Source organism: Mus musculus, chromosome 7 (genome assembly GCF_000001635.26).
Source record: "Mus musculus strain C57BL/6J chromosome 7, GRCm38.p6 C57BL/6J".
NCBI lineage: Eukaryota > Metazoa > Chordata > Mammalia > Rodentia > Muridae > Mus > Mus musculus.
In genome coordinates this window covers 81,568,890-81,596,860 of record NC_000073.6, presented here as the reverse complement: position 1 = coordinate 81,596,860, position 27,971 = coordinate 81,568,890, and the positions used below count along the sequence as shown (strand labels likewise).

At 44.8% G+C, this 27,971-nt stretch overlaps 1 protein-coding gene across 6 annotated transcripts; it reads right to left on the bottom strand.

Moving 5' to 3' along the window:
- Nucleotides 1-23: 23 nt before the first annotated feature.
- On the bottom strand, nt 24-26,206 carry Whamm (WAS protein homolog associated with actin, golgi membranes and microtubules). Of its 6 annotated transcripts, XR_003946503.1 has the most exons (11): nt 24,952-26,206; nt 22,142-22,315; nt 18,560-18,710; nt 11,590-11,759; nt 10,562-10,727; nt 8,309-8,443; nt 7,336-7,523; nt 5,013-5,099; nt 4,759-4,854; nt 2,741-3,209; nt 380-974 (listed from the first exon to the last, which is right to left on the bottom strand). XR_003946503.1 is itself a non-coding variant. In XM_006540981.4 (10 exons), exons 4-10 carry the CDS (start codon nt 11,755-11,757, stop codon nt 682-684), a joined length of 1,467 nt encoding a protein of 488 aa, XP_006541044.1. In that variant the 5' UTR covers nt 11,758-11,759; nt 18,560-18,710; nt 22,159-22,315; nt 24,952-25,595; the 3' UTR covers nt 24-681. The 6 variants fall into 6 exon arrangements, 4 of the variants coding, with proteins under 4 accessions (XP_006541044.1, XP_030098601.1, NP_001004185.3 ...); XM_006540981.4 differs by lacking the exon at nt 8,309-8,443 and having other exon boundaries at nt 24-974; nt 22,159-22,315; nt 24,952-25,595; NM_001004185.3 differs by lacking the exon at nt 8,309-8,443 and having other exon boundaries at nt 25-974; nt 24,952-25,569.
- Between the last annotated feature and the right edge of the window lie 1,765 nt (nt 26,207-27,971).

Below are 27,971 nucleotides of genomic sequence, written 5' to 3'. Positions count from 1 at the left end.
GGAAGGCCTCTGGAAACGAGAAATGTGGGTTCATTTAGTTTAATAGGGATCCATGATTGAGGACTAGGGTGAGTAGTTAAAGGAACGGAGGTGGGGACGGTGTGAGCAGTGACCAGGCTGCTACGTAGCGGTCCCTCTCCATCCCTGACTTAGCACGAGTGAAGAGGGTCTCAGGAGACCAGTTCCTGAGGTGAGCGATGCCGTTAGTGCCCTTAACACGAGCTCAACTGGAATCCTGGGACATTTTCAACTACCCCCAAGCAGGAAGAGCTTTGCTTTCAGTGGGTCAGAGACCATTTCCTCATAATACAGATATACTATAAATATTGTTTAGTATGAGTTTCTGTGTTCAATACACAAAATAAAATTTTTAAGGTAATTCTGGGATATATACAATTTATTCTGATTATTGCTAAAATCATGTTCACATTCAAGCCTTGAAGTCTGAGGAGCCAGTGTTTATACATGGAAGCATATTGTCTCATGTGTACCTCAGGGCTGTCCCTGCAGGGCCAGTGACCCTAGAGTGGACAAAGTCCTGTCCCCATGTCCAGCCTACCCCGCAGTGAGTGTTGTGTGGCAGTTGGCACACCTTCACTGACCTCCCCGTGTTGCAGCTTCTCAGGGCCTCGCTGACCTAGGGTTGTGGGCCTGCCTGCATCTGTCAGCTGGACAGCAAGCCTAGCGGTCCCACTCAGTGGGGCTCGGCTCATCATTGTCCTCCTCTGAGTCGGCAGAAACTTTCTTGATTCTCTCCAGGGCTTCTCTGATGCTCCTCTCCAGGTCGCTGGTGCTCTTCTTGCCGGGATCCACACCTTGGCCCGTGTGGACTTTCTTCAGCTGCACGCCCTGTCTGATGGCAGCCAGAACTTGTTCATTGACTGAGGTGCCAGGATGGGGCAAGGTGGGCGTTTCTACTTTCCGGAGAGAGGCTTTGCCCTGCCGGAGAGAGGCCAGCACTTCATCCATAGAGCCTGAAATTAGAGAGCAAGTATGATGAAGATCCAAGCCTCCAGAAAACACACCAGTTCATGCTGTGATCTAACTGAAACATGCATGCTGCAGTGACATCCTGACAGTGCACAGATCAGCTCTCAGCGCACACTCCCCATTCAGTCAGGACAACTGGACAGCTGAGGGTTTACTCCTGCTTACTGCCTACTTCTTCAAACCCACTGTAAGTTACAGACCACAGCCATACCCATCTTCTGCTCACATGACTTAAGACACCCTAAGGAGTTAAGGAAGCCTGCACTGGAACAATCTGACCCCCAGGGCAAGACCAAGCTCCCTCTAAATTCTATCTCCTCCATTTCCTTTCCCACTAAAAACATCTTGAACACTCATCCCACATTCCTCTACTTCAGTCTTGGCAATCAGTCAGTGATGCCTCACCGTGAGCTCAGCTGAGCAGGTTTCTATACGCAGGAAGGCTTAAAGTCGTCCACTTTATCAGCGTCTCAGTGAGGCTGATGAGAGGCACCAACACATTTCCTGCAGTGTGTCTAATGCCACCCACCTTACCTGAGGTGCCTAAGGGCTCTATTTTTGAAGGTGTGAAATGCTGTCAAAACACAAATTAGCTCAGAGTTCCAAGACACTGGGGAGAAGCTATTTTTAAAAAACTCTGGCACCCTGAGACCATGAGGCGGGTGAAACCTTTCTTCACCTGCCAGACACAGGGGCATGAAAAAAGCTACTAGCTTTGCCATCTGCCAGGTGAGCCTTTAGGATTAACATTTATTTCTAGCTAGGGACCGAAGCACTGGCTATGCTAACAATGTGTGTTCTGCTCTGGACTGGAGAGCTCACCTAATCCCCTTGGAGAACTGATCGGGCAAACCCCACGATCCAGAATTCTAGCTCACACTTCCTTACTCTCCAGTACCACAGAGCCCCCAAAACTCTGTGTATCCAAGCTACGCTGAGTATACTTCACACCCACCTGCCCATATCCAAACTCTAATCAAGGCAGACAAAAGAGCACTCTATTCAAACCCTACAAGTGGGCTGCTTGCCACCTGAGCCTTTAGGAATTTTCCTTCACACCCTGTTCTGGATACACTGAAGCCCCAAACTCAGAATAAGCAGAGGGCTCAATGAACCAAAACCAGCAGGTAACTGGCTTCACACTCATCCCTAGCCCTGTAACTATGTTCTAGGAGGGGCGACTCGGCCAAAGCCCGGCAATTTGCCAGGGCTTATCCAAGACAACCCTCTCCAAGGCAGTAGGCATTGAGTCTTGGCAGGCTCAGGATAGTTTCCCCCAAAAGTCAAAATTCATAATCAGAATTATGCATGTGAACTGTGGCCTTTGCTAAGCAAATACTTGGGTGTATTCAGTGTGAAAACAAAAGGTGGCCCACTTTTCTGATATTCTCGATTATTCTCGATTAACTCCAGCACTCAGTTCTGAGAATGCCTTGGATGTAACAGCACCAATCACAGCTGTACTAAGAACCGCTGGGAGAACTCTCATCCATGCCGAAGTCCCGGGAAGGGGATCTTTACCAGCTTCAGGGGTTGCACTACATGGTCAGCAAATGCAGAGATGTGGTTTCAGGCTGACAGCATTTGTCAAACTCAATCTTGCCTATACTAATTGCAATAGGAGATTACTAACAAGACAACAAATGGTGGCATACTCTGAGACTGAGAAATTCTGAAGATTCTAAATTGAAACTGAGAGATTTCTTCAACAGCTTAAGAACCCAGAGCGAGCAGAACTGCAGTGGATTACCTGGACCCTGGTAGTCACATGGTCTCCCAGCAGATGGGTCACACGCTAGTGGGAGTGGCCGGTCCTCTGTTGCCAAAGTCCTGAGCCCTAAATTCTGATGAGTGGTACCTTGAAAAGAGGACAGAGCAGGGGGAAGAGGAGGAGGGGGAGGAGGGGGAGGAGGAGGAGGGAGAGGAGGAGCTGGTGGCTGTGGTGGTAGTGACAGATCTTCACTGGATCCAGACAGTGTCTGGTCACTAACAGGAACAAAAGCCTGGACAGGGACACTGCCACAGGGGTCTTGATGCTCAGGGGGTCTCACACTGGCTTCAGGTAAGGGAACAGCACTTCCGGTTTTGCTGGAGGCAGGATGAGCTGTCTTGTGGTGGTGAGCCGTTGAGAGCCTCTTCTGAGAGCGCCCACCTGGCAGGTTTGACACCATGGACTCTGAACAAGTTGTTTTCAGTGCAGACCGATGAGCCGGGCACTTCTAAGGATGAAAAGCTAGTGAGAGATTGGCCACAATGCAGGCTGTCAATTGGTGCAACTCTGCAAACAAATCTATAAACCAACACTGCCCTGAGCACGGGCATGCTAACCCACGAGCCACCAACCTCCCGGCCACCAACACAGGCCGATGCTCCTGAGCCTGCTTCATGAGTGCAAGGCCCACTTACTGCCCAGGAGCAGCAGAGTGCTGCCCTGAGCACCTTGGAACCACCCTGGGCCAGAGTGAAGCACTGTTTAAAAAACAAAAACCCAAAGCAAAAGCCCACATTTATATTTGATTTTTGGGGGAAAACTTGTGTAACCCTGCCAAAGCTCAGAACCTACTGCTCTGACCAAGTGGCCATACAGTATTTCCTGTGTAACAAATGAAGATGAAAGGGGACGCTTAGATGAAAATGTTCACCCTAATGCTTTGGAGAAAGGAAAATAGAAACCATCATCCCAGCAGGGCACTGTGGTTGTACTTACAGGCCACTGACCTCCTTGGTGACATTTTAGAGATTACAAAGAAAAAGGAAGCTAGGTGGGTCCCTCAGAGTACCTGTGCAGAGAGCCCTTCTCCAACCCCCAGGATGCACACAGAAAGCCATGTTGGTGGCAGGTGCCTGTGACCCCAGAGCTGGGGTAGAGCCACACGGAGCCCTTGTCTCAAAAAACAAGGTGGAAAGCTTCTGAAGGACACCGAGGCTGTCCTCTGACCCCACACCCGAGGCTGTCCTCTGACCCCACACCCGAGGCTGTCCTCTGACCCCACAGACGTGTGCCTAAACATACACATGAAAAATGAAAGTAAAGAAAAGCCAGCTATCAGCAGCAGCTAAAAGCCATTCAGAAAGGAGAGCAGGAATCCAACCAAGTATGTTTCAATGTCGTCAATAGCAGTATGATGACACACACTCGGACAGCGGCTCTAACCAGGCATGGTGGCACACACTCGGACAGCAGTTGGGGTTGACCCAGGAGGATTGGGTCCTGGGCTGCCCACTTTGAATGAGCAAGGCCCCACATGCTCACACAGGGGCTGTTTAGGAAGGATTAGGTGTAGTCTTATTGGAGGAAGTATGTCACTGGGGGTAGGCTTTGAAGTTTCAAAAAGCCCAAGTCAGGCCCGGCCTCCAACTCTCTGCCTGCTGCTTGGGGATCAAATGTAAGCACTCAGCTGCTGCTCAGTGCTATGCCTGCCTGCCGCCATGCTCTGACACGGTAATAATGAACTAATCCCCAAACTGTACGCAAGCCCCCACAAATGCTTTCTTTTATAAGTAGCCTTGGTCGTGGTATCCCTTCCCAGAACAGAATGGTAACTACTGGGCTGCATCTCCAGACCCTGCGTCAGTCACAGAAGAGGCAGCAGCAATGCTTCATATTGTAGCTTTTAAAGTGTGATGTTCCCAACTGATGCTTCCATCAATAATAGCATTTTTAAAATTCTGTGCTATGTGTTCATAATCTCTTATACTCTTTCTAGGGTGGGTGAGCCTCATGTATCTCCCCAGATAAACGTGGTGAGTGGTATCTCTAGAACTTACCTCCTTATATGCTCTTAGCCGCTCAAGGGTTTTCTGGCGTTCATGGTCTATCCATTCTTTTTTCTTTTGTTCTTCCTCTTTTACTTTGTCTCTCTTCTATATGTAAACAAACACATCCTTGTAAAATGCCCATAATTCCACTTATGAATGTATTCACAAGGAAAGGAGACCCACCCTCACCTGTCCCAACTGTGTAGTTTCCACAGGCTAGCCCACTGTCACACTACAACTACGAATTGTTCTCAGGTGCTCACCATTTGAATACTGTGGTGCTGGTGAAGGTGTCTCAGACTTTGTTTGGCCTGCTGCAGTCTGAGCTGATGATTTTCTCGGCAGTGATCCTGGTGGGAGAATTTCAGTCACATACATGGGCTGTTAGTAAGACACGGGCTGGAGTAGAGTTGAAAGCAGTGCACTGTGGCTAATATGTAAGGTGGTCAGTTCCAGTGAGGGCCAACGAGAAGTCCCCCTCCACAGTCTTTTGACAAGGGACGGCCACAGGTGCCATTTGTTCCCAATGGAGTGTGTTGAGATGAAATGTCTCAACCTTTTTTATTACACTTAGTTATGTTGGTGGGGGAGCACACACACGTGCCACAGTTGTCTCCTTCTATCACATGGGTCCTAGGGCTGGAACTCAGGTCAGCAGCCGGCATCTTTACACTGCAGCCGTCTCAGCGTACCACAAGGCATTCTAATGTGATTGTGTAGACCCATGTCTTCATATTATAAATACTAGTTATATTTCCAAACACATCTGCAAAACCATAGCCCACCTAGAAACACTTGGGAAGATTATGTTAAAAACTGTACTTCCCCTATGCTAACCACTCGCTATAATGCTTCATATTCGGAGATGGGAGGACACAGTAAGAATACTAACATTCACTGACTATATTTTCAACCTGACGATGCTATTTTACCCTCATCTTAATCATGAGGTTAGTATCATTAGATTATCTTCCTAACGAGTAAAAAAACCTTGCAGGTGCTGAGGACAGCTTAGTAGTTAGGAGAGTCACTGTTCCAAAACTAAGGAAGCAAATGAGAAGATGGAGGGGGACTCATTGGTTAAGACTAGAATTGGTGAACGTCTTTAGTCCTAGCACTCAGGAGGCAGAGGCAGGCACATCTCTGAGTTTGAGGCCAGTCTGGTTTTTGAGTTCCCTGTCTAAAAAAAAAAGCACTGGCTGCTCTTCCAGGGGACCTGGGTTCAATTCCCAGCACCCAGATGGCAGATCACAACTATAGCAGGAGACCTGACACAGATATGCTCACAGGCAAAACAATGTACATGAAATAAATTTTTTTTAAAAAAAGAAAGCAAATTAGTTTCATTGTGCTTTGTTTTTGCATATTTTTGCCTTATTAGTCTTTTGTTTGTTTTGATTTTCACTTTTCAGTTTTGTTTTTTTAAGACAGGAAGGACGAAGTTGGGTGGGTAGGGGGATGGGAAGAGTGCAGGAGGCGCTGGGGAGGGAAAACATGGCCAGTATGCAGTGTATGAAAACATGGCTAGTATACAGTGTATGAAACATGACCAGTATGCAGTGTATGAAAACAATCTGCAGCAAGAAAGATCTGATTTCTTTTTTTGTTTCACTAAATGTAAAGTATGGAGTAAGATGAACACTGCATCTGTGCCAGCTTTATTTTAATCCATAATTTAGAATAAAATGATAGGCTGTGCTAGTTTCTCCAGTTTTTACTTGTGACACCAGGGATTGAAAGGAGAATCCTTTACATGCCAGTCAAGTGTCTACTGCTAAACTACAGCAGCAGCCTCTCCTAACCTGGAAGCCGCGTCTCCGTAAGCTGCCCAGGCTGCCTTGACCCTGCCCCAGCCTCCCAAGTAGCTGGGCCTCCAGCCTGGACATCAGCGTCACACCCAGCTCCCTTCTTGTTTATTTTATCTATTAAGTATGTGTGGGCACACTTCTCTATGAAGGGTCTGTGGGCACACTTCTCTATGAAGGGTCTGTGGGCACACTTCTCTCTTGAGAGTCTGTGGGCACACTTCTCTATGAAGGGTCTGTGGGCACACTTCTCTCTTGAGAGTCTGTGGGCACACTTCTCTCTTGAGAGTCTGTGGGCACACTTCTCTATGAAGGGTCTGTGGGCACACTTCTCTATGAAGGGTCTGTGGGCGGGCACACTTCTCTATGAAGGGTCTGTGGGCACACTTCTCTATGAAGGGTCTGTGGGCGGGCACACTTCTCTTTAAGCATGTGTGGTCCGAGGAAGACCTCTCCCATCATGGTTTTGGAGACTGAAGTGAAGCTGTCTATCAGGCTTGTGCCCTGTGCACTTTATGTGATGAACATCTCATGGCCCCTACTCTTATTTTGATGATAAAAGTACTATGCATTCTATGAACAATTACTGAATGAACTAATTAAAATCTAGACATTAAGGCAAACACTTCATCTTGAAAGAAACCTAACTTTTTAGCATTTTAATAAAACATTTAGCTCTAGCCATTGAGATCATAAAGAACATTAATCACTATGTGGGGAAACCCCTTAACCTTGTATTAAAAATGAAAGCCGAGGCAGAGGGAGGCGGCTAGCTCGGTACCTTTCTGTTCCTAAGGAGGGCTCTCCTGGAGCAGATGCGGCCCCGCTGAGCCTCCAGCCGCTGGCACTGCTGGCTGAGTGCTCTCAGCTCTCTGTTGTCACCAAGGTGCAGTTCCAGGTCAGGAGCCAGGCTCTGCAGCTCCTCGGGGCTCTCACACGGGTCGTAGTAGATCACTTCAGCCTGCTTCTCTAGAAGGAGTCATGATTTTCTTAGGCATGTTTACTTTAAGAAATAATTAAAAGATTGCCTTTAAATGTAAAGAAAGGCTGCTAATTACACCATGTAGGGGAAAACAGTATTACCATTACATACACACATTTATTACATAGCTGCACAAAGTAACAATGTTTCTCTCAAAACATGTTCCATGTGCTAGGAACAGCATTTTAATGGCCACATAGTATTCACTAGCTCAGACATTCCCAGAATGCCCCAGTGATCTGTTCTGCTGATTCATGGTGTGTGTGTGTGTGTGTGTGTGTGTGTGTGTGTGTGTGTGTGTGTGTGTGTGTGTGTGAGTGTGTGTGTGTGTGTGAGTGTGTGTGTGTGAGTGTGTGTGTGTGTGTGTGTGTGTGTGTGTGAGAGAGAGAGAGAGAGAGAGAGGGAGAGAGAGAGAGAGAGAGAGCAGGGTTCTTTACTCCTACTGCCTAACGCCCCAACACAGCACAGTCTCACCAATCTTTACTCTTGATTACATATTAATTTTCAAAAACACGTGCTTGTGACAATCCCAAACTTGCAAAAGCACTCAGAATAACAAGTTTTCTATCTCTTTCCCAAACCTGTCTCAAAGGAAAACATCCTTCCAGATTAACTTTAAAAATAAAAGTTTCCCCTAAATGTATAAAGTGTTCACAACTGAAAAGAGCTACAAAGGCGTTGTATACCAGATTAAACCAAATGCCGAGGCCCCGCGTGAGAGCCATGAACTGGAGGGGCTTGGGAAAGCGACTGATGGGGTGGAGAGACCTACCATGATCTTGGGTGAGAAGGTTCAAAATTGCAAGACGACAATTGTCCCCCAGTAATCTCTAATTACACAATCCCAATCAAAATTCCAGGGAGTTTTTGTTTGTTTAAAAGCTGCCAAAGTGATTCTAAAGTTCATCTGGAAGAATAAAGAAGTGAGAAAGTCAGAGAACATGGAGAAGCAGGTAACAGGAGAGCAGGGGCTAGCATGGGTATTACAGGTGTGAAGCCCTATGGAGCCCAGACCAGGAGACCTCACAAATGAGTGTAAGAGAACCCTCAGCCCACACCACTGGTGCTGGCTCTGAGTCTGAGAAGCAGCAGGAGACAATGTTTTTTAAATCAGTGATTGAGACCAATCTGAGGAGAAAAGTTTTAATTTTATCATAAGTATGACCAACAATTGAATAAAATCTTTAAAGTAGAAAATATTCTTAAAATAGAAGATAGATATGACATGATTTTTTCTCCAGCTGCAGAATCTAGATACAATATAGCAGGTGTAGTGGTGCATTTTAAGGTCTGCCCTCTCCCACCAGCATAGCTGTAGCCATTTTGTTCCATGCCTGCCAGCTATTTCATACTGTTGCTATAAAATACCTGCCAGTCATTGACACAGAAAAATAGCTTGTCTCAGAGCAGGGTCAAGCTGACCACATCCCTGTTATGTTCTGTGTGAAGTTTGTTCATCTTAAGAAATTCCACAAAGCTTTACATAGGGCCCATCAAGTTCAAGATCAATGTGAACTGTCATGTCTAAAATGGCTTGAGTCAGAGATGACCACTGGGCAACACTTCCTGCACCAGCATATGAGCTCAGTATGGGTTTGTGGGATTTCTCCTTTATACGCATGCCCTGGGAACAGACTGGTTCCACAATTAGGCACCAGAGTCCTTCTGTGGTCCTGAACATTCAGTCTTGGGGTATGCATTCAATAAACTATTCCTGCTTAACTGAGATCAGTGTTTGTGTGGTTTGTGTGGCGATTCCTGAACCCCAACACTACACACTTACACTCCCAGCACTTGGGAAGTGCAGGCAGGAGGATTGGGGATTGAAGTCCACCACTGACTACGCAGGAATCCTGAGCTGGGCTGAGCCAGTTACATCAGAGTGTGTCTCCAAAAACAAACAAACCCCAAGGAATCAATAACATTGTGTGTGCATATGTCTGTAGACACAGCAGTGGGAGGAGAACTATTGGGAAAGAAAGGTGACATGAGCTGGGTAAGGACAAAGGAGGGTAACGGAGGTGGCAAGTACGAGCAGTGCACAATGGTATACATGTATAAAATGCATTGTAAAACATAGAATAGAGCCAGGCAGTGGTTGTGCATGCCTTTAGCCCCAGTACTTATTAGGACACAGCCTGGTGGATCTCTGAGTTTGAAGCCAGCCTGGTCTGCAGAGCTAATTCCAGGACAATCAGGGCTACACTGAGAAATACTGTCTTAAAACAACAAAAACATTAAAATACCAATAAGGAAACTGATGTAAGGTGTGGTGGTATACACCTGTGACCCCAGCCCTCTGCAGGCCTGAGGCAGGAGGACTGCAGTGGGTTTGAGGTCAGCTATAGCTACATGGTACAGCTGCTACGGTTTCCTTTTGTGTAGCCTCCCTAGGGTTTTATAAACCCGGCCTTGGAAACAACAGAGGGAAGAGGAAAGGATTTCCAATGACTGACCAGTGCCATTTTGGCAGATACATATTAAAATGTTAAAAAAGCATTGCCCTTAACCCAACCATTCCACCTTTAGAAATTTATCTCATAAATTACCAGAAATCTGTGCTACACACAAGGACACATGTAAAAAAAATTTTTTTTCTGCACTGATGTTCAAGACAGGAAGAAACTAGAAATCACAGAATGCCTGAAAAATGGAGTACTATGCAGCCATTAAAATTCTGTGGGTATTATTATTACTATTATTATTTAAATGAGTTTACTATGCATTGGGTAAAAATAAGGATACTTGATAGAGTGTATGGCTTTGGTTTAAAAACATATTCATTTTTACATATTTTACACATTTGAAAAACCCTACAGTTATCAGCAAGTTGCTTTCACTAAGTGCCTCTATGTAACGGGCATAAGGATTTCTTTGTCTCATGTATGTCTGAATATACTGTTGAATAATGAAAATATGGAAGAGAAACTAAAAACATTCAGCAGCTATAAGAAGCAACTGGTAACTGGTCTGTCTGTCCTCAAACAGGTGACTCACCTCCCTCTAACATAAACATTAATGTTACCTGTTATAAGTCTCTTAACAGAGTCCAACCGCGTGACAAGGATTGTCTCCTCATTTCTCAGCATCTCAAGCTTGACATCATACAACTCCAACTGGATCTCATAACACTGTATCTCCAGCTCATCCACAACATCTAACTGCTTTCCTTGGCGCGGAAGATCTTCCACCTGGTTTGTATGGAGAAAAAAATAGATTGATTAGCACAGCGAGAGAAAACTGCAAAGCATACTGGCTGCCTTCTACTCTTCCATGGCGCTAACGGTAAGAAAGGAGACAGGCAGAAACACAGCAAGAGACAAACTTGAACTCACTCAGCATTTTCTACATATACTTCACCTTACCCTTAAAACAAATAAACACATTCATGCTCTGTAAACATAATGGCAATGAGACTGTGTCCTGGGTGGAAGGTGTTACCCCAACACCTTAGGGTGCTGGCACTCTAAATCCCAATGTGACCGTGTTGGAGGGAGCCTTTGGAGGTGATTATGCCTGATGAGGTCAAGAGGGTGGGGCCTTGTGGTGGTGAAGGTTTTTAGTGTGCTTCCTCTCTCCATGGACACAGGCCAGGCCCTGTGAGCAAACAGTGAGAGTGAGTGGCCACAGAGAGCCCTCACCAGAGACACCGAATCCCAAGGCACCTAGATCGTGGATATCTAGTCTCCAGAGCTGTGAGAAACAGGGAAATGTCTTTGTAGTCACTCCAACTGTGGCTTCTTCTCACAAGCAGCTGGATGTAAGACAGCTACTGACAAGACTCTAAAGTCCTAAGGTCATGGGAACGATTTACCGGACTATGACCTATGAAGAAGAGGCATTTAGTTAAGATATGACGAAGCACAGGCTTGCTTAGCCGTGCTGGGCTCAGTGGTGAAGAATTGGGAAGTGTCCCGGCCCACCCTCACTAGTAAGTAGCCTGCCTACTGAAGTGTGTGCTGAGAACAGAGCTTGTTCCCAATGCCTAGGATGAAAGGACAATCTAAAGGAACACATGGTTTTAGAGAAAAGATGTATTTATTTTTGTCTCACCTTTCTCTGGATTTCAGCTTGCCTGTGTTTTAGACACAGCTCTTTGGCTCTCATAAGCTGCAGAGTCTCCCGAGCTAACATGAGCTTGAGATTTTCTAGCCTGGGCATGGCTGTGGCCCAGGCAGCCTGGCCAAATCTCTTCTGATCCTGCTCCATTTGTTTCTGCATTCCTGAGTTATAATTAATAAAGTAAAACAAAAGTATAACGCATTAATGAATCCTGAGTTCTTTGTTGCCTCTTATCACTAAAACGATTATCACAAAAGGGAATACATGGTCACTGATAGAAACCTTCAGGACACGCAGGACAATGCCAGCTCATGACCCACCTCCCTGAGACCCCTGCTTTTATATCTTGGTCCAGACTACTTCTGTGGCTAGACAGGCTCCTATGAACAGTCTGACCAACATTAAGACCATTACTCTACTTTCAGTCTAATTTCAAATCCTAATATATTGGTGTACTGGTTAGTTTTCGTCAACTTGTTACAAACCAGAGTCACCTGGAAAGAGAAGCACTAACTGAGCAATTGATTCCATCAGCCTGTGGGCATGTCTGTAGGGCCTTTTTTGACTGTTGATGGATGTAGTAGGCCTAGCCCATTGTGGATGATGCCACTACAATCCCCGTGGTTCCCAGTTGTAAGAAAGCAAGCGGCTGACAGCCAGGGAAGCAGCCCCCAGCTCCAGCAGACACCCACTGAGAACCTGCAGACCACAGTGGCCAGGGAAACTGCTAGGCTGGCTAGACCTTCACCCCTTGTCTTAGTCAGGGTTTCTATTCCTGCACAAACATCATGACAAAGAAGCAAATTGGGGAGGAAAGGGTTTATTCAGCGTACAATTCCATACTGCTGTTCATCACCAAGGAAGTCAGGACTGGAACTCAAACAGGTCAGGAAGCAGGAGCTGATGCAGAGGCCATGGAGGGATGTTACTTACTGGCTTGCTTCCTCTGGCTTGCTCAGCCTGCTCTCTTATAGAACCCAAGACTACCAGCCCAGAGATGGTCCCACCCACAAGAGGCCTTTCCCCTTGATCACTAATTGAGAGAATGCCTTACAGTTGAATCTCTCCAACAGGCATTCTCTGGGGACCAACAGGCCATTCCAGCCAGGGAAGCAAGTAGGCTAACTGCTGATCTTCACTTTTCCCTCAGCTCCTCCAAGTCCAATCCCTCAGTTTCATCTCCAGCTCTGCAGCAGACCACCTGCAAGAGCGGAACACTAGGCTTCCTGTGTCTAGTGACCTCCCGACGTCCTTTCTTAGCCCATCCCTATTCCTAAGTGTCAGCTCCCAATACCTAGAGATACCTGGTCCCTCAGTAGCCACACCTCTCAGGATCCCAAAAGAAATTCCTACCCAGCAACACATAGCCACCAAACTAGAGAACCAGAGAGGGCAACAAAAACCAGGGAACCAAATACTCAACAACAAAGACAAGACCAGATATCAGACCCTAGAATTACAATCATCCCCAGCCTAGATGCCTAGACACCGGCATAAAAAACAACAACCAGGACAATACATCTCCACTAGAGGTCAGCAACCCTATAGGCCCTGAGTAAAGACCAAGACTTTAACCTTTACGGCTATGATTGCGGTCCTTAAAGAGGAAATGAATCAGCCCTTACAGAAACCTATGAAAACACAAAGAGTGGAAGAAAATTAATAAAACAGTTCAAGTGGAAGAAAATTAATAAAACAGTTCAAGGCTGGGAAGTAGAAACAGAATCTATAAAGAAATCCCAAACAGAGAAATCTGGAAATGAAAACTGTAGAAACTCCAACAGGAACCTCAGAGGCAAGTCTCCCCACATGACACAAGAGATGGAAAAGAGACTTGCAGGCAGATAGAAGAAATAGACACCTATGACAAAAAAGAAAAAGAAAGGAAGGAAGAAAATATTATATCTAAAAAAATTAAAATTTTGGCACAAAATATCAAGGAAATCTGGAACTCTACGAAAAGGCCAAATCAATAGAGAAAGGGGGAAGAAACCCCAGTCAAAGGCACAGAAAATATTTTCAACAAACATAATAAAAGAAAAATTTCCCGGGCTGGTGAGATGGCTCAGTGGGTAAGAGCACCCGACTGCTCTTCCAAAGGTCTGGAGTTCAAATCCCAGCAACCACATGGTGGCTCACAACCATCTGTAACAAGATCTGACTCCCTCTTCTGGAGTGTCTGAAGACAGCTACAGTATACTTACATATAATAAATAAATAAATCTTTAAAAAAAAAAAAAAAAAAAGAAAAATTTCCCATCCTAAAGAAGAAAATGCCTATCAAGGTTCAAGAAGCATTCAAAAACACCAAATAGACTGGACTAGAAAAGAAAGTCCACTTAGCACATAATAATGAAAACACTAAAAGTACAGAACAAAGAAAGAATAGTAAAGTTACAAGAGAAAAAGACCAAGTAATATATAAAGTAACAACCTATTAGAATAACACTTGACTTCTCAATGGAGACTCTAAAAGTCAAAAGGGCCTCCTGTACAGATGTTCTACAGATACTAAGAGATCATAGATACCAGACTACTATACTCAGTAAAATATTTTCAATCATAATAGACGGAGAAAATAAGGCATTCCATGATAAAACCAAGTTTAAGCAATATCTATCTACAAATCTGGCCCTACAGAGAGGTTGTAAGGAAAAATTCAACCTAAAATGATTAACAACACCCAAGAAAACACAAGGAAATAAATAATCTCAGACCTGTACATCAAAAGAGGGGAAACACATACAGGCACACACACACACACACAGAGAGAGAGAGAGAGAGAGAGAGGAATCAACAAACACCACTCATTGATATCTCTCAACATTAATGGTCTCAATTATTCAATAAAAAGATACAGACTAATTAATAGACTGGATCCATCCTTTTGTGTATTCAAGAAACACGCCTTAACATCAAGGATAGAAATCACCTCACAATAAAAAGATGGGAAAAGATGTTCTAAGCAAATGGACCTATGCAGCAAGCTGGTGTAGCCACTTAAATATCTGACAAAATAGACTTCAACCAAAACCAATCAGAAGAGATAAAGACACTGCTAACTCAAAGGAAAAACCCTCCAAGAGGACACTGTAATTCTCTTCTTTTCTTTTCTCTCTCTCTTTCTTTCTTTCTCTCTCTTTCTCTCCTTCCTTCCTTCCTCTCTTTCTTTCTCTCTCTCTCTCTCTCTCTCTCTCTCTCTCTCTCTCTCTCTCTCTCTCTCTCTCATTGTTGGTAGTGGGTCTTCGAGTCACAGTTTCTCTATGTAGCATAGGCTGTCTTAGAACTTACTCTGTAGACCAGGTAGCCTCAGAGATCCACCTTCATCTGCCTCCCAAGTGCTGGGATTAAAGGCGTGTGCCAACCACTACCCAGTGACACTATAATTCTTAGCATCTATGCACCAAACACACGATGACAGTGGGAACCTTCAATACTCCAGTCTCCCCAACAGACAGGTCATCCAGACAAAAACTAAACAGGAAGATGCTGGAGCTAACTGACATTATAGACCTAATGGACCAGACAGATAATTACACAACATTTCACCCAAACACAAAGAATAGACCTTCTTCCCAGCACCTCACAGAACTTTCTCCAAAAATGACCCAATACTTGGACCCAAAACAAGCCTCAGAGATCCAAGAAAACTGAAATAATACCATATTCTTGCTGACCACCATGGATTAAAGCTGGATATCAAGAACAGAAACAACAGAACGCTTACAAACTCAAGGAAACTGAACACCTCACTACTGAATGAAAAATGGGTCAAGACAGATTACAGACTTTCTAAAATTGAATAAAAACAAATACACAACATACTCAAACTTAAGGGACACAATGAAGGTGATTCTAAGAGGTAAGTTCATAGCACTAGATGCCTACATAAAAAACTTGGAGAGGCCGGGCAGTGGTGGCGCATGCCTTTAATCCCAGCACTTGGGAGGCAGAGGCAGGCGGATTTCTTTTTGTTTGTTTGTTTATTTTTGTTTTTTGTTTTTTGAGACAGGGTTTTTCTGTGTAGCCCTGGCTGTCCTGGAACTCACTCTGTAGACCAGGCTGACCTCGAACTCAGAAATCTGCCTGCCTCTGCCTCCCAAGTGCTGGGATTAAAGGCGTGCGCCACCACACTCGGCAACAGGTGGATTTCTTAATTTCTTAAGGTCATGAGTTCAAATCCCAGCAACCACATGGTGGCTCACAACCATCCGTAATGAGATCTGACGCCCTCTTCTGGTGTGTCTGAAGACAGCTACAGTGTACTTAGATATATAATAATAAATCTTTTTTTAAAAAAAGTGGAGACAGAATATCCAAACTAACAAAATTAGAAATGAAAAGGGGGACATGACAACATATACTGAGGAACTACATAGAATCATAAGGACATACCTTAAAAGCCTGCACTCCACCAAACTGGAAAATGTTTTTAAAATTATTAATTTTCTCAATACATACCACTTACCAAAGTAAAATCTAGATTAGATATGCAATTTAAACAGGTCTATAACTATTAATGAAATAGAAGCAAGTAATTAAAAGTCCCTCGAAACAAATAAACAAAAATATTCCCAGGGCTAGATGGTTTTAGTACAGAATTCGATCAGACTCTCAAAGAAGAATTAATGCCAATTCTCCTCAAATTATTCCACAAAATATAAACAGAAGGGGAAACTACCCAGTTTGTTTTACGAGGCCACAGTTACTCTGATACCCAAACCACGTAAAAATACTACAACAACAACAAGACCAGAATTACAGACCATTTTCCCTTATGAACATAGATGTAAACTTTCTTAATAAAATACTTCTAAACTAAGTCCAAGAAGATACCATGATCAAGTTGGCTTCATCTCAGAGATACAGGGATAATTCAACAAATATAATTCTATAAATGTAATCCTCCATATAAACAAACTGAAAGACAAATTCCACATGGTCATCTCATTAGATGCTAAAAATTCCATCAGCAAACTCCTAAAGTTGATATTTTCAGCAAAGTAGCTGGATACAAAGTTAACTCCGAAAAATCAGTAATACTTCCTATATACAAAAATAGCAAACAGACCGAGAAAGAGACCAGGGAAGCCAACACCCTTCACAATGTTCTCAAAGAATATATAATATCTTGAAGTAAATCTAACCAAGCAATGGAATGACTTGTATGGTAAAAATGTTAAGACAATGATGAAGGAAACTGAAGAAGATATCAGAAGATGGAAAGACCCTACACGCTCATGGATCAGCAGAACATAGTAAAAACTGGGCAATTGCCAAAAGTAATGTACAGAGTTGATCAACACAGCCCATCAAACTCCAACACAACTCTTCACAGATCCTCAAAAGACAATCTTCTGCTTCATAAGAAAAACCCAAGATAGCTAAAATAATCCTGAATGACAAAAGAATTTCTGGAGGCATCACACACACACACACACCCCATTTCAAGTTGTATTACAGAGCTATAGTGATAAAAACAGCATGGTATTGGCACAAAAACTATCATATTGATCAATGGAATAAAGTTGAAGATCCAGATATAAATCCACACACCTATAGTCACCTGATTTTTGATAAAGCAGCCAGAAATACACTATGAAAAGGAAAAAAAAAAAGCATCTTCAATAAAGGGTGCTGGTCAACACGGACAGCTGCATGTAGACGAATGTAAATAGATCCATACCTGTCCCCTGCAAAACTCAGCTTTTGATCAATATAAAAACCAGATATACAGAGTCTGTTAGAAAACAAAGTGGGAAATAGCCTTGACCTCACTGGCACAGGAAAAGCCTTTCTGAGCAGAACATCAGCACAGGCACTAAGATCAACAATTAATAAATGGAACCTCATGAAACTAAAAAGCTTCTGCACGGCAAAGGACATCGTCGTTCAGAAGAAGTGGCAGCCTACAGAATGGGAAAAGATGTTCACCAACTACACATTAGACCAGGTCTGTACCAGGCCCTTTGTATATATATTATGGCTTCCATTCTAATGTTTTTATGGGACTCCTGAATGTGAGAACACGTGGGTCTATGTTTCTCATGTCTTCTCTTTAAGCTCTTTTCCTTCTGTTTGTTGTTTTGTGTTAGTTTTTGTTTTATCTTACTATGTTTTATTTTACTACTATCCCTTAGGGACCTGCTTATTTCCTAGTGAGAGACAGAAAGGGGATGGTCCAGTCAAGTGATAAGGTGGGGAGGAACTGGGAGGAGTAGAGGGAGGGGAAACCATAATCAGACTATATTACATGAGAGCAAAACCTATTTTCAATAAAAGAAAAGAGAAGAAAAGGAAGGAAGGAAGGAAGGAAGCTAGCTAGCTTAGCAAGCAAATAGAAAGCAAGCCTCGCAGGGCTCAGCTTCAGTTCCTCCCTTGGCTTCCCTCAGTGAAAAGATATCAAGGGTCACACTTTATGTGTATGTATTTATATTACTGTATATCACATATACATATGATACCTTAACATGCAGACTGACAGACAAGATTTCCTACTTGGGGCTATACTGGACAGTGCAAAGCCTCAGCTAGTGCGACCCTGCCTGGCTGGCCAGCTTCCTTCTCATAAAAAGCTCTCCACGCTCTCCAGGACCCAGCCCATGGGCTTGCTTTAAGTTCTATTTGCCAGGCCCTCTCGAGCCTCTGTACAACGTGTGCTATTATTCAGTCATGGACACGTGTTTCTCTCAGGAGGCCTTTCGTGAACAGCCCAAGCCGACCCAACTGCTTTCAGAGCATTGTTGTTCTTATTCAGTGTTGTATCTTGCCCCTACCACTTATGATGGCTGAACAAACACATCACAGACTTCTCCCTGCTCACCAGGCTGGAGTCTCATCATGCTTGTCCTCCACTGAGTTCCCAGCACCCACACCAAATGTGCAACCTGGTACTGAAGATGCATGCAAATATTATTTTCATAAAATAAAAATTACATTTATCTTAGTACAGTGGTTTCACCTGTTAGTGCTGTTACTGTTTCTTTAAAATAATTCACAGTGATGTCTTGGATAGAGCCCACTGCTTCTTCAGCCTGTCTGGTCCATTCACTGGCTTCCTTCTGTAGGGCAGCCACCCTTCTAGGACCCAGCTCATCCTCATCCAGGGACTTCTACAAAAGAATGATGTAACACCACCATTAGGAAATGCTGAAGTGTCTGTGTGGACTGCTGTAACCACTCTTTACTACTGCTTAGTCAGTTCCTGACTGAACATCATGGGCTCCGCGCTGGGCATCCCTGGAGACAAGTGCTTCCCCTCTGGGTACAGAGGGAAAGCACTGACAGACTTGGCATTTCTTCAACTGTTCCCGGGTGCAGTAGGTAACAACACACAGTTGTGCAAATGAAGATGTCTGTTGTTCAGCACTCAGGTGCTGCTTCTGCTGTAGTTTCTTCAGGAACCTTAAATACTTAATATTTGAATACTTAAATGCATGTAATATGGCCACCTAAAAGATATTCACATTTATGTATTCAAGGCGGTGCCACTCATATGAACGGACTGATGTCATATATGGAAACCTAAATCCCCCTGTGATGGGATTAAGCCATGCGCATGCAGCCCTATGGTTAGGAGTGATACCCTTATAAATAAGAAGAGGCTTAAGGTCTCTCTGCTCTTTACCATGTAAGGACAGACACACCAGGACAGCCAGCTAAACACTAGCAAACAAATTCCCATCAGATGCCAGGTCTGCCAGCACCTTCATCTTCAACTTTGGAGCCACCAGACTATAAGGGAAAGTCTTGCTGTTTATACATCGCCCAGTCTGCAATGCACTATTCTAACAGTCCAAACTCAGGACTCCTATGTATCCAGCATCCAGTTTCCTTCCACAAAGGAAGGAAGGTGACATAGCTGGGTTTATGTTACACAAATGCAAGCCAATGCTATGTGATACCACTTCCTACCCTAGAATAAAGACAGATGTAACAAGTGTTGAAGGCAGGCATGGGGGGGACACATGGTAATCTCACTGTTTGGAAGGCTGAGGCAGGAGAATTGCCATCAATCAATGCTGCTGTGGGCTGTATGGCAATATCTGATCTCAAAAACAACAAAACACACCAAAAGCTGGTGTTGATACAAATGTGAGCCCACACTCGGATGCACTTGACTTGGGCAACGGTCTGGCGGCCTTCAAAACGTTAAGCTTTTTAAAAACCAAAAGCTAAATATTATCCTGTGATGCAGCAGGTCTACTTCCTAGAATACACACAAGAGAAATGAAAGTCCTGTGGCTGCAACCCCTCACTCAAGCAGCTAAGGCCAAGTTCAAGGTCATCCTGTGCTACACAGTGAGCAAGCTGAGATCCCAACTTAAAAAAGAAAAAGAAGGGTAGCCATAGGTATGCATACACATGCATTGACAGCAACATTATTCATAATGTCTAAAAAGTGTAAACAAGCCAAGAGTGAACGGTGAACAAAGGCAGTCTGTCCTCACCATGAGGGTCGTCTGCCAGGAAAACGAAGTGAAGCCTGCCGGCCAAGTGAGGATACAGGCACAGCTACACACACTGTAGAATTCTCCTTATGTGAGATTTCTACGGGCTGGGGAGATGGCTCAGAGGGGAAAGTCATTGCCTTCCCTGATTCTAGAACCCACCTAGAGTCCAGAATCCATCTAAAGCCAGATACAGTAACACATTCTCATAATCCAAGCCAAATTCTGCCAAACTGCCAAGTTAATTATGCCAAAATGGGCAATGGAGACAGGAGGAGCCCCAGCAGCTCACGGGTCAGCGAGCCGACAGTCACACACAAACATGCACATACACATATCACATACAAAGATAAAAAGCTAAACATAATAAAAATTCCACAGCAGCCAAGTACAGAGACAAAGTAGACGAGGGATTACATAAAGCTGGAGAAAATGAGAAAGGACGGTGGCGGGCGGGTCTGTGGTTTACTTTGAGGGTTAGAAGTACTCTAACACTGTAGGCTGGTGAAGTGCGTCAGTGGTGAAACACTTGTGCCATACCTGATGACCTGAGTTCAATCCCCGGAACCCACATGGTGGAAGGAGAAAATCTATTTTGCACAAGTGACCCTCTAACCTCTATATGTGTGCTATGGAGGCGTGAGCGCGCGCATGCGCACACACACACACACACACACAACTAAATGTTAAACAAAAAAGTGTTCTAATATTAGAGAGTAATTGTTACACAACCTAAATGCATTAAAAAATCACTGAAATGTATACTTCTGAGGTACAGTAATATCTCAATGATCACACACACCACACACACACATAAGGACTCTAAACAACAGGCTTTGGCAGCAGTGATGAGAACCACCCGGTCCGGGGATGCGGGGGCTTGGGGGGATTGAGAAGTACAGACAGACAGCACAGCATCCTGCTGTGGTCATGACGCGCCTGTGGACAGACAGCCCTGTGGACAGACAGCCAGCGTTGGGGGGAGCAAAGCATCTCCCTGCCGTCTCCCGACTCTAGCTGTTGGCACACGAGGCAATACCGATGACACCTTTTCTTAACAGGGTCACCCTAACACAGTGGTTCTCAACCTATAGGTTGTGACCCTTTGGGGACCAAGCAGCTCTTTCACAGGGGTCACCTAAGACCATCAGAAAACACAGATATTTATATTATGATTTATAACAGTAGCAAAATTACATCTTGTCATTTTGTAGCAATGACAAGAGTTTTATGGTTGGCAGTCAGCACAAGATGAGGAACTGTGTTAAAGGTCAGAACAGTAGAAAGGCTGAGAACCACGGCCTTAATGAAATCAGAATAACAGCAATTACTAAAGTTTAAATTACTGAATTACAATCAAAGCCCTGCGATTTAAATTTGCCTCTCATTTCTAAGAAATCTTCATGTGTCCTTACAGGTGGGGATAAGCTAAAGGAAATGCAGGTCACATCAAAGCCAGTCCTTCACCAGGAACAGCGCTAACGCTTCCAAACCTGGAGTGGTCTAGGGGGCTGAGAAGATAAGCAGAGGACTATCTTCACTTTTAGTCCACGTCCTCTCCTTTAAGGACAAGGTTTACACACTCAGCAAGCCGTCTAACCGGAGCCACAGTCCTACACCCTTCCTCACTTTTTATTTTGAAACTGAGTCTTGACTCTCTGTTGCCCAGGCAGGCCTTGGCCTACCTCCTGCATGGCTATACCTACAGACTTGTGCCACGAGGCCTGACTTTTATTGGTGATGGTAGTTTTATCAGTACTGAGACAAAGTGCAGGGCCTTGAACACTAGGCACAAGGTCTACCACTGATGAACACTTGGGAAGTGGAAGCAGGAGAGTCGATAATTCAAGGCTAGCCTCAGCTACAATGTAAATTTGAGACCAGCTGAGGCTACATAAGATCCTGTCTCTAAATAGATTAGTAAATAAATAAAAATTACATATGTGTGTATGTATGTATATATATGAATATATATGTAAATATATAAAATCTAAATATAAAGATGAACTCAAAGTGAAAACAGACTGAACCTTATATGTGGCTAAAATAATAATACAAAGAAGGTAGTAAGATAAAAATACCAGGAAACATACCAAAATACCAAGCTTACATGAAGTTGCAACTTCTCGCATGTCTCTAAATGGCTGCAGTAAATACTGGAAGAATGTGGTTGCCATGGTAACTAATTCTTGATAGAGCTCATCTTCCTCTTGATAAACTTTCATTAATGCTACCATGGTATTGGCTTTCCCGTGATCTTGAAGAACCTAGAGGGTAAAATGTAAATAGAGCTTGAATCTGGACATTTAAAAAAATCTTACCAAAAATAAATAAAAGAAACCCAATATTAAATTTAAAATACCAATTTTAAAACAGCAATTTTAAACTGTGTGAACATGAAAGTGTTCTCCAACTAAAGGCCCAATAACACAATAGTTAAATAAGATGGCTGGTCTGTGGAATATTATCACAGTCATTCAACACTGTTTTTATGGCTATTTAATAATAATTCGAGGATAACTATGATAACATCATAATTATCATGATGGCTCAAGCCTATAGTCCCAACACTTGGGAGGCTAAAGCAAAAGCATTACTGTGAGCCCGAGGCTAGCCTGGGCTAAATAGTTCCAGGTCAGCCTGAGCTACAAAGCCAAGGTCCTCCTCAAAGCAAGCAAACATAAAAGACTACACTTCTGTGGATGCGACACACTTAGTACTTCTACCCTCCGTCTCTAAGTCCCCGATGGATAGCGCCATAGTATGAGCTTACTAGAATGTCCCCAAGGGAATGAACTTGAACTTGAGGACAATGTAACTTTCCAGTATACAGAGGTTAAGAATTGGGGGCGGGGTTTAAGAAAATAAGAAATGAACCAATTGTGAGCTGGTCTGGAGGAACAGACCTGTAATTCAGCTACTCTGGGACGATAAAGCGGGAAGGGGATCCGGCCTTCACTACAGACTTCACTCTGGGAAGCTGAAACTGGTTCAATCCTGGAACAGAACCTTCTGAAAAGCACGGTGGACACATCAGGAAAAGAGAAGACCTGTGAGGCTGGACTACACAGGAGGAAAGGAGCGGTGAGGGTGAGACTAAGTCTGCCTGGGCTAGAGTTCGAGGGCAGCCTGGGCAACCTAATCAGAAGCTGCTTGAAAGCAGAACGAGGGAGGGAGATGACTCATCACTTAGAGTGCTTGTCCAACATGCATGCACCAGGCTCAGGTCCAACCCTAGTACTAGTTAAACAGCCAAGTCTGATATAAATGATCAGGCTAAGGACCAAACGCTGGCTGGCCCGAAAAGTCTCCCATAGTTTCCTCATAGTATAAAGTGAAGTCAACACCATGAGGAGTAGGTGTGTGAGTTTATAGAGTAAGGTGATCCCAGCTGAGCCAGGGCTGCTGACAAAAGCCTATACTCCCAGTCCTTCAGAGGTGGAAGCAGGAGAGTCATCAGAGTATGGGGGCATCCTGAGCTACATGGTGAGTTCCAGGACAGCCTGGGCTATATGAGACCCTGTCTCAAAACAAAGATCCCACAAACAGAATCCTTCTAAAAGCCATTTTAGTTTTAAAAGACTCATTCTAGATTTAGCTTAAGATAATATACAACAATCAAGATTTTGCTATATGGTTGAATACACCTCCCCTTCCTCAAAAGAAACACAGCAAAACCACTGCTTAATTAATGATGACTCATGGTTAGCTTCAGTTGTGTACTTGACACCTGGGAAGGGGAAGCACAAGAGCAACTGCCTCCATCAGATTAGCCTGCCTCCATCAGATTAGCCTTTTCTTGCTTGCTAGCAAATGTGGGTACCTGGGGGCAGGTGGTCCCGGGCTAAGAAAGGTAGCCATACAGCCAGTAACCAGCCTTCGTCCATATCTGTGCTCCAGAACCTATCCTGGCTTCCCTTGATGATGGAATGTAACCTGTAAGCCAAATAGGCCCTTTCTGCCCAGAGTCGCTTCTGGTCAGAGTGTTTAGCAGAGCAACAGAAAACACACTGGAACCGTGGCTCAATAAGGAAAAACAGGAAATGTCCGAGGAGTGTCCAGAATGTGGAATGAAGCTCTGAAACTTGGCTCTCTTCGTGAAATTGTTGCTGGGTAAAACTTATACATTCTCCCTAAATCTTCCAGTGAAGTGAAAAGTCCCCACTCTTTAGGGTCTGTTAAGTTTACCACACAAATAATGAATGTGTGTGTCTCAAATTATCTGGTCCAAAAGAGCCTTCTTGTTGTTGCCATTAAAGGCAGATGAGTAAAGCCTCACTCCCCGAGGGCTTTCCATCTGCTTGAAGATAATAATAAAAATCCTTATTGCTTGAAGAAAAAATAATAAAACTATCTTTTAAATGTCATTCATCCTCAGACAGTTTTAGCCATCCCTCATCTTCTCCGGAGAACCCCAAATTGCTTCCACTTAGCTTATGTTTTTATTCCGACGGACATGCCTTGTTTTCAGTTTTACTTTCATATTTCTGGCCTTTCCCATTACAACATCCTGCTCTGCCCAGAACAGGGAAAAGGTGAAGCGCAGAGCCTGGCTCAGAACTGCAAGTAAACTTTTACCTAACCCCAGGACTGGAGAGGCTGAGGCAGAGGAATGTCCTGAGTTCAAAGCCAGCCTGGACCACAGATTGAGACCCTGTTTCAAAAACAAAAACAAACAACCAAAACAACAACAACAACAACAAACCAAGAGAGCCAGGCGGCGCGGAGCCGAACTCTGATAATCCTAGCAGAAAACAAAAACAAAAAAACACAAAACACCACCACCACCGTGTTTCAACTTCAAGGTCCCCACTCTCTCTCAACAGAGGCGCAGGTGCACCAGCGACGCCCGGTGCGCATCACGAGTGTCCCGCGGACCCGCCCTCGGCCCGGGGCCTCATACCTGGTGCAGCCGGGTGGCCGTTTGGCCCAGGCGAGCGCGCAGCGTCCTCTCGCGGAACTCGCTCAGGCCCTCGCAGTCTGCCGAGTCACCCGGGGCCGGGAAGAGCACGTCGCGCACGGTGGCGCCGCCGCATCCTTCGGCCGCCAGGCCCAGGTAGTGCTCCAGCTGCCGGCACAGCTCCTGCAGCGCCGAGTCGCCAGGGTCCGCAGGCGCCGGCCACAGGAGCGGCCACAGGAGGGCCCACAGCCCGCGTCCCAGGCCCCAGCCCGCGCCGCTCGCCGCGTCCAGCTCGGGCGGCAGCGGCGGGAAGCAGGGCTCCAGGGCCGGCCACAGCGCCGCCAGCTGCCGGTGCGCGCCGCGGAACCCGGCGGGCGACAGCACCCCGGCCCAGCTACATCCCCCGTCGCCGGCCTCCCGCCGCTCGCGCCGCCGCCGCTGCGCCGTGCGGTCGTGACAGGTGACGGCGAACTGGCCCTTCGCGGCGTTCCAGGCCACCAGGAAACGCAGCTGATGGCGCTCGGGCTCCGGGAAGAGGTCCTCACGCAGCGGAACCCAGCCATCCAGGCTGTCGGGCTGCTCGCTGTCCATGGCAGCCGCACACCCTTAGACTGCGACAGGCCACGACATTTTCCGGGAGCCGCTACTGTCAGTCAGAGGCGCAGAAGCTCCCGCCCCCTCATTCTGATAGGCTGTGTGAGGGAGGCTGTCTGGAGTTGGTTAAGTGAAAGCCAATGGAAAGTCTTTTCGGGGAGGCGGGACAAAGTCTCCCTTTTACAACACCGGCGAACCTTGAACTCTCTAAGTGAACCAGGCTAGCCTTGAACTCGTAAGAGACCACCCTGCTTCTGTCTCCTGAGTGCTGACATTAAAGGCATACAGCCGCTATGTTCGGCAAAGATTTTATTTTTAAGCCCATGTATACATGGGCAGGACGACATCACACCTTAGTACAGATGCCAGAAGAGGGCGTCATGTCCCCTAGAACTGAATACTCTATGGGGCTGTTAACAGCTTAATGCACTCTCTAAAAATAGTAATTCTTAGCTGCTGAGCCATCTCTCAAGCCCCTATCTTAGTTCTCAACATTACAATGAGAATTTCCCTCAACAGGATCCTATTAAGTATGTGGCTCCTGAAACAAACATACTGGCAAGATCAAACTTCTATTTGAACTCAATATTTACTTACTGAGGGCTCTGGGGTGTCAAAAACTAGATCGCAGACACATTTATTTTTGTCAATATAGTAAACTTACTGAGTATCTGCTGTGTTGTTGGTATATTGAGATGGGGGAGAGGGGGAGTGCCTAAATATTTCTGCTTTCCAAGCCAGTCTATGCCAAGCATCATCCTGACAGCAAGGATTTGAGACCTAGAGAGGGAATTTGTCTACAATATATGTGCACCAAGGCTAAGCAGGATGGCCTCACTACTGAAAGCATGCCGCCGGGGTATTATAACAAGCCAATAGAAAGTGCTGCTGCATTTCCTCACATGAGCCCTAAAGATGCCAGTTCTAAACCTGCAGCCACCTTAGATTCCGAGAACAACAGACAGCCATAAAAACCTTTATGATCTAAGGCAAGGTGAACCTTGAAGAAGAGGTCACACCTGTCCTCAGAAGAAGTGATTATCTATGCTAAAAAGCTGTGCCCTCCAGAGCAAGTAACTATTCCTGGAGATGACAAGACCTGTTGGGAAGGACCTTGAGATGAGGGGCAGCTAAACCACACCTTGGTAAAGAATGCCTGCATATGCATATCTCCTTTTTAAATGCACTTTATTCCTAGGAGAGGATCTTTGTCCATTCTGGCTCCATTGGAGCCTTTCGGCTCAGATGCCAAGCTTTGTCCTTCCTTCAGATTAAAACTGAAATCTTTGTCCTCCTTGTATTTGATCTGTTGGCCTTCACCATCCTAGGCCTTCAGTTTGCTAACCACAGAAGCCTCCATAATCTTATGAGCTAATTCTTCAAAATCAATCTCTCCATTGTGTAAGCATCCTGTTAGTTTATTCCATCTAAAGAACCTTGATGTTAATACAGTGTGTGTGCTTGTGTATGTGTGCTTGTGTGTGTGCTTGTGTGTGTGCTTGTGTGTGTGTGCTTGTGTGTGTGTGTGCTTGTGTGTGTGTGTGCTTGTGTGTGTGTGCTTTGTGTGTGTGCTTGTGTGTGTGTACTTGTGTGTGTGTGCTTGTGTGTATGTGTGTGCTTGTGTGTGTACTTGTGTGTGTGTGTGTGTGTGTGTGTGTGCGCTTGTGTGTGTGTGTGTGTGTACACACTTGTATGTGCTCATGCATGTAGGAAGACATACATGTAGGATGAAATGATATTTTATGTTTTTTCCATGTATAAATATATCATGGGCATGACCACATTAAAGAAAAGTAGTCGTGAGGCCTACATAAAGATATGATAAAGAGCCGGGCATGGTGGTGCACGCCTTTAATTCCAGCACTCGGGAGGCAGAGGCAGGTGGATTTCTGAGTTCGAGGCTAGCCTGGTCTACAAAGTGAGTTCCAGGACAGCCAGGGCTATACAGAGAAACCCTGTCTTGAAAAACCAAAAAAAAAAAAAAAAAAAAAAGGTATGATAAAGACATGCTTAGCATGAACCCCTGGTTTCAATCTCCCAAAACAATAGACATCTACATCATTGTTTTTAATATTTGCAAATATTGAGTTAACTATATCACAATTACCTAATGAATCGCACTTTGATAAAAATAGATTAATTTTTAGTTTCTGCCCATCTAAGCAATACTATATGGGGCTGAAGGTAGATAAGTGGTATAGCTTGCTAAATATACTTCAGGCCTTAGGTGGGTCCCTCCCCAACCCTCCCCATACCCCATCTCTGCCCCACACCAAAAACCAAAGCCACAACAGACCAAAGTGGTGAGCATCCTGTATATCCTTCTTTATGTGTATGGGTTGTTGTTGTTTTGTTTTTGTTTTTAATTTTTGTTTTGTTTGAAATGGAGTCTTTCTATATAACCCTATCTGACCTTGAACTCCAGTGGT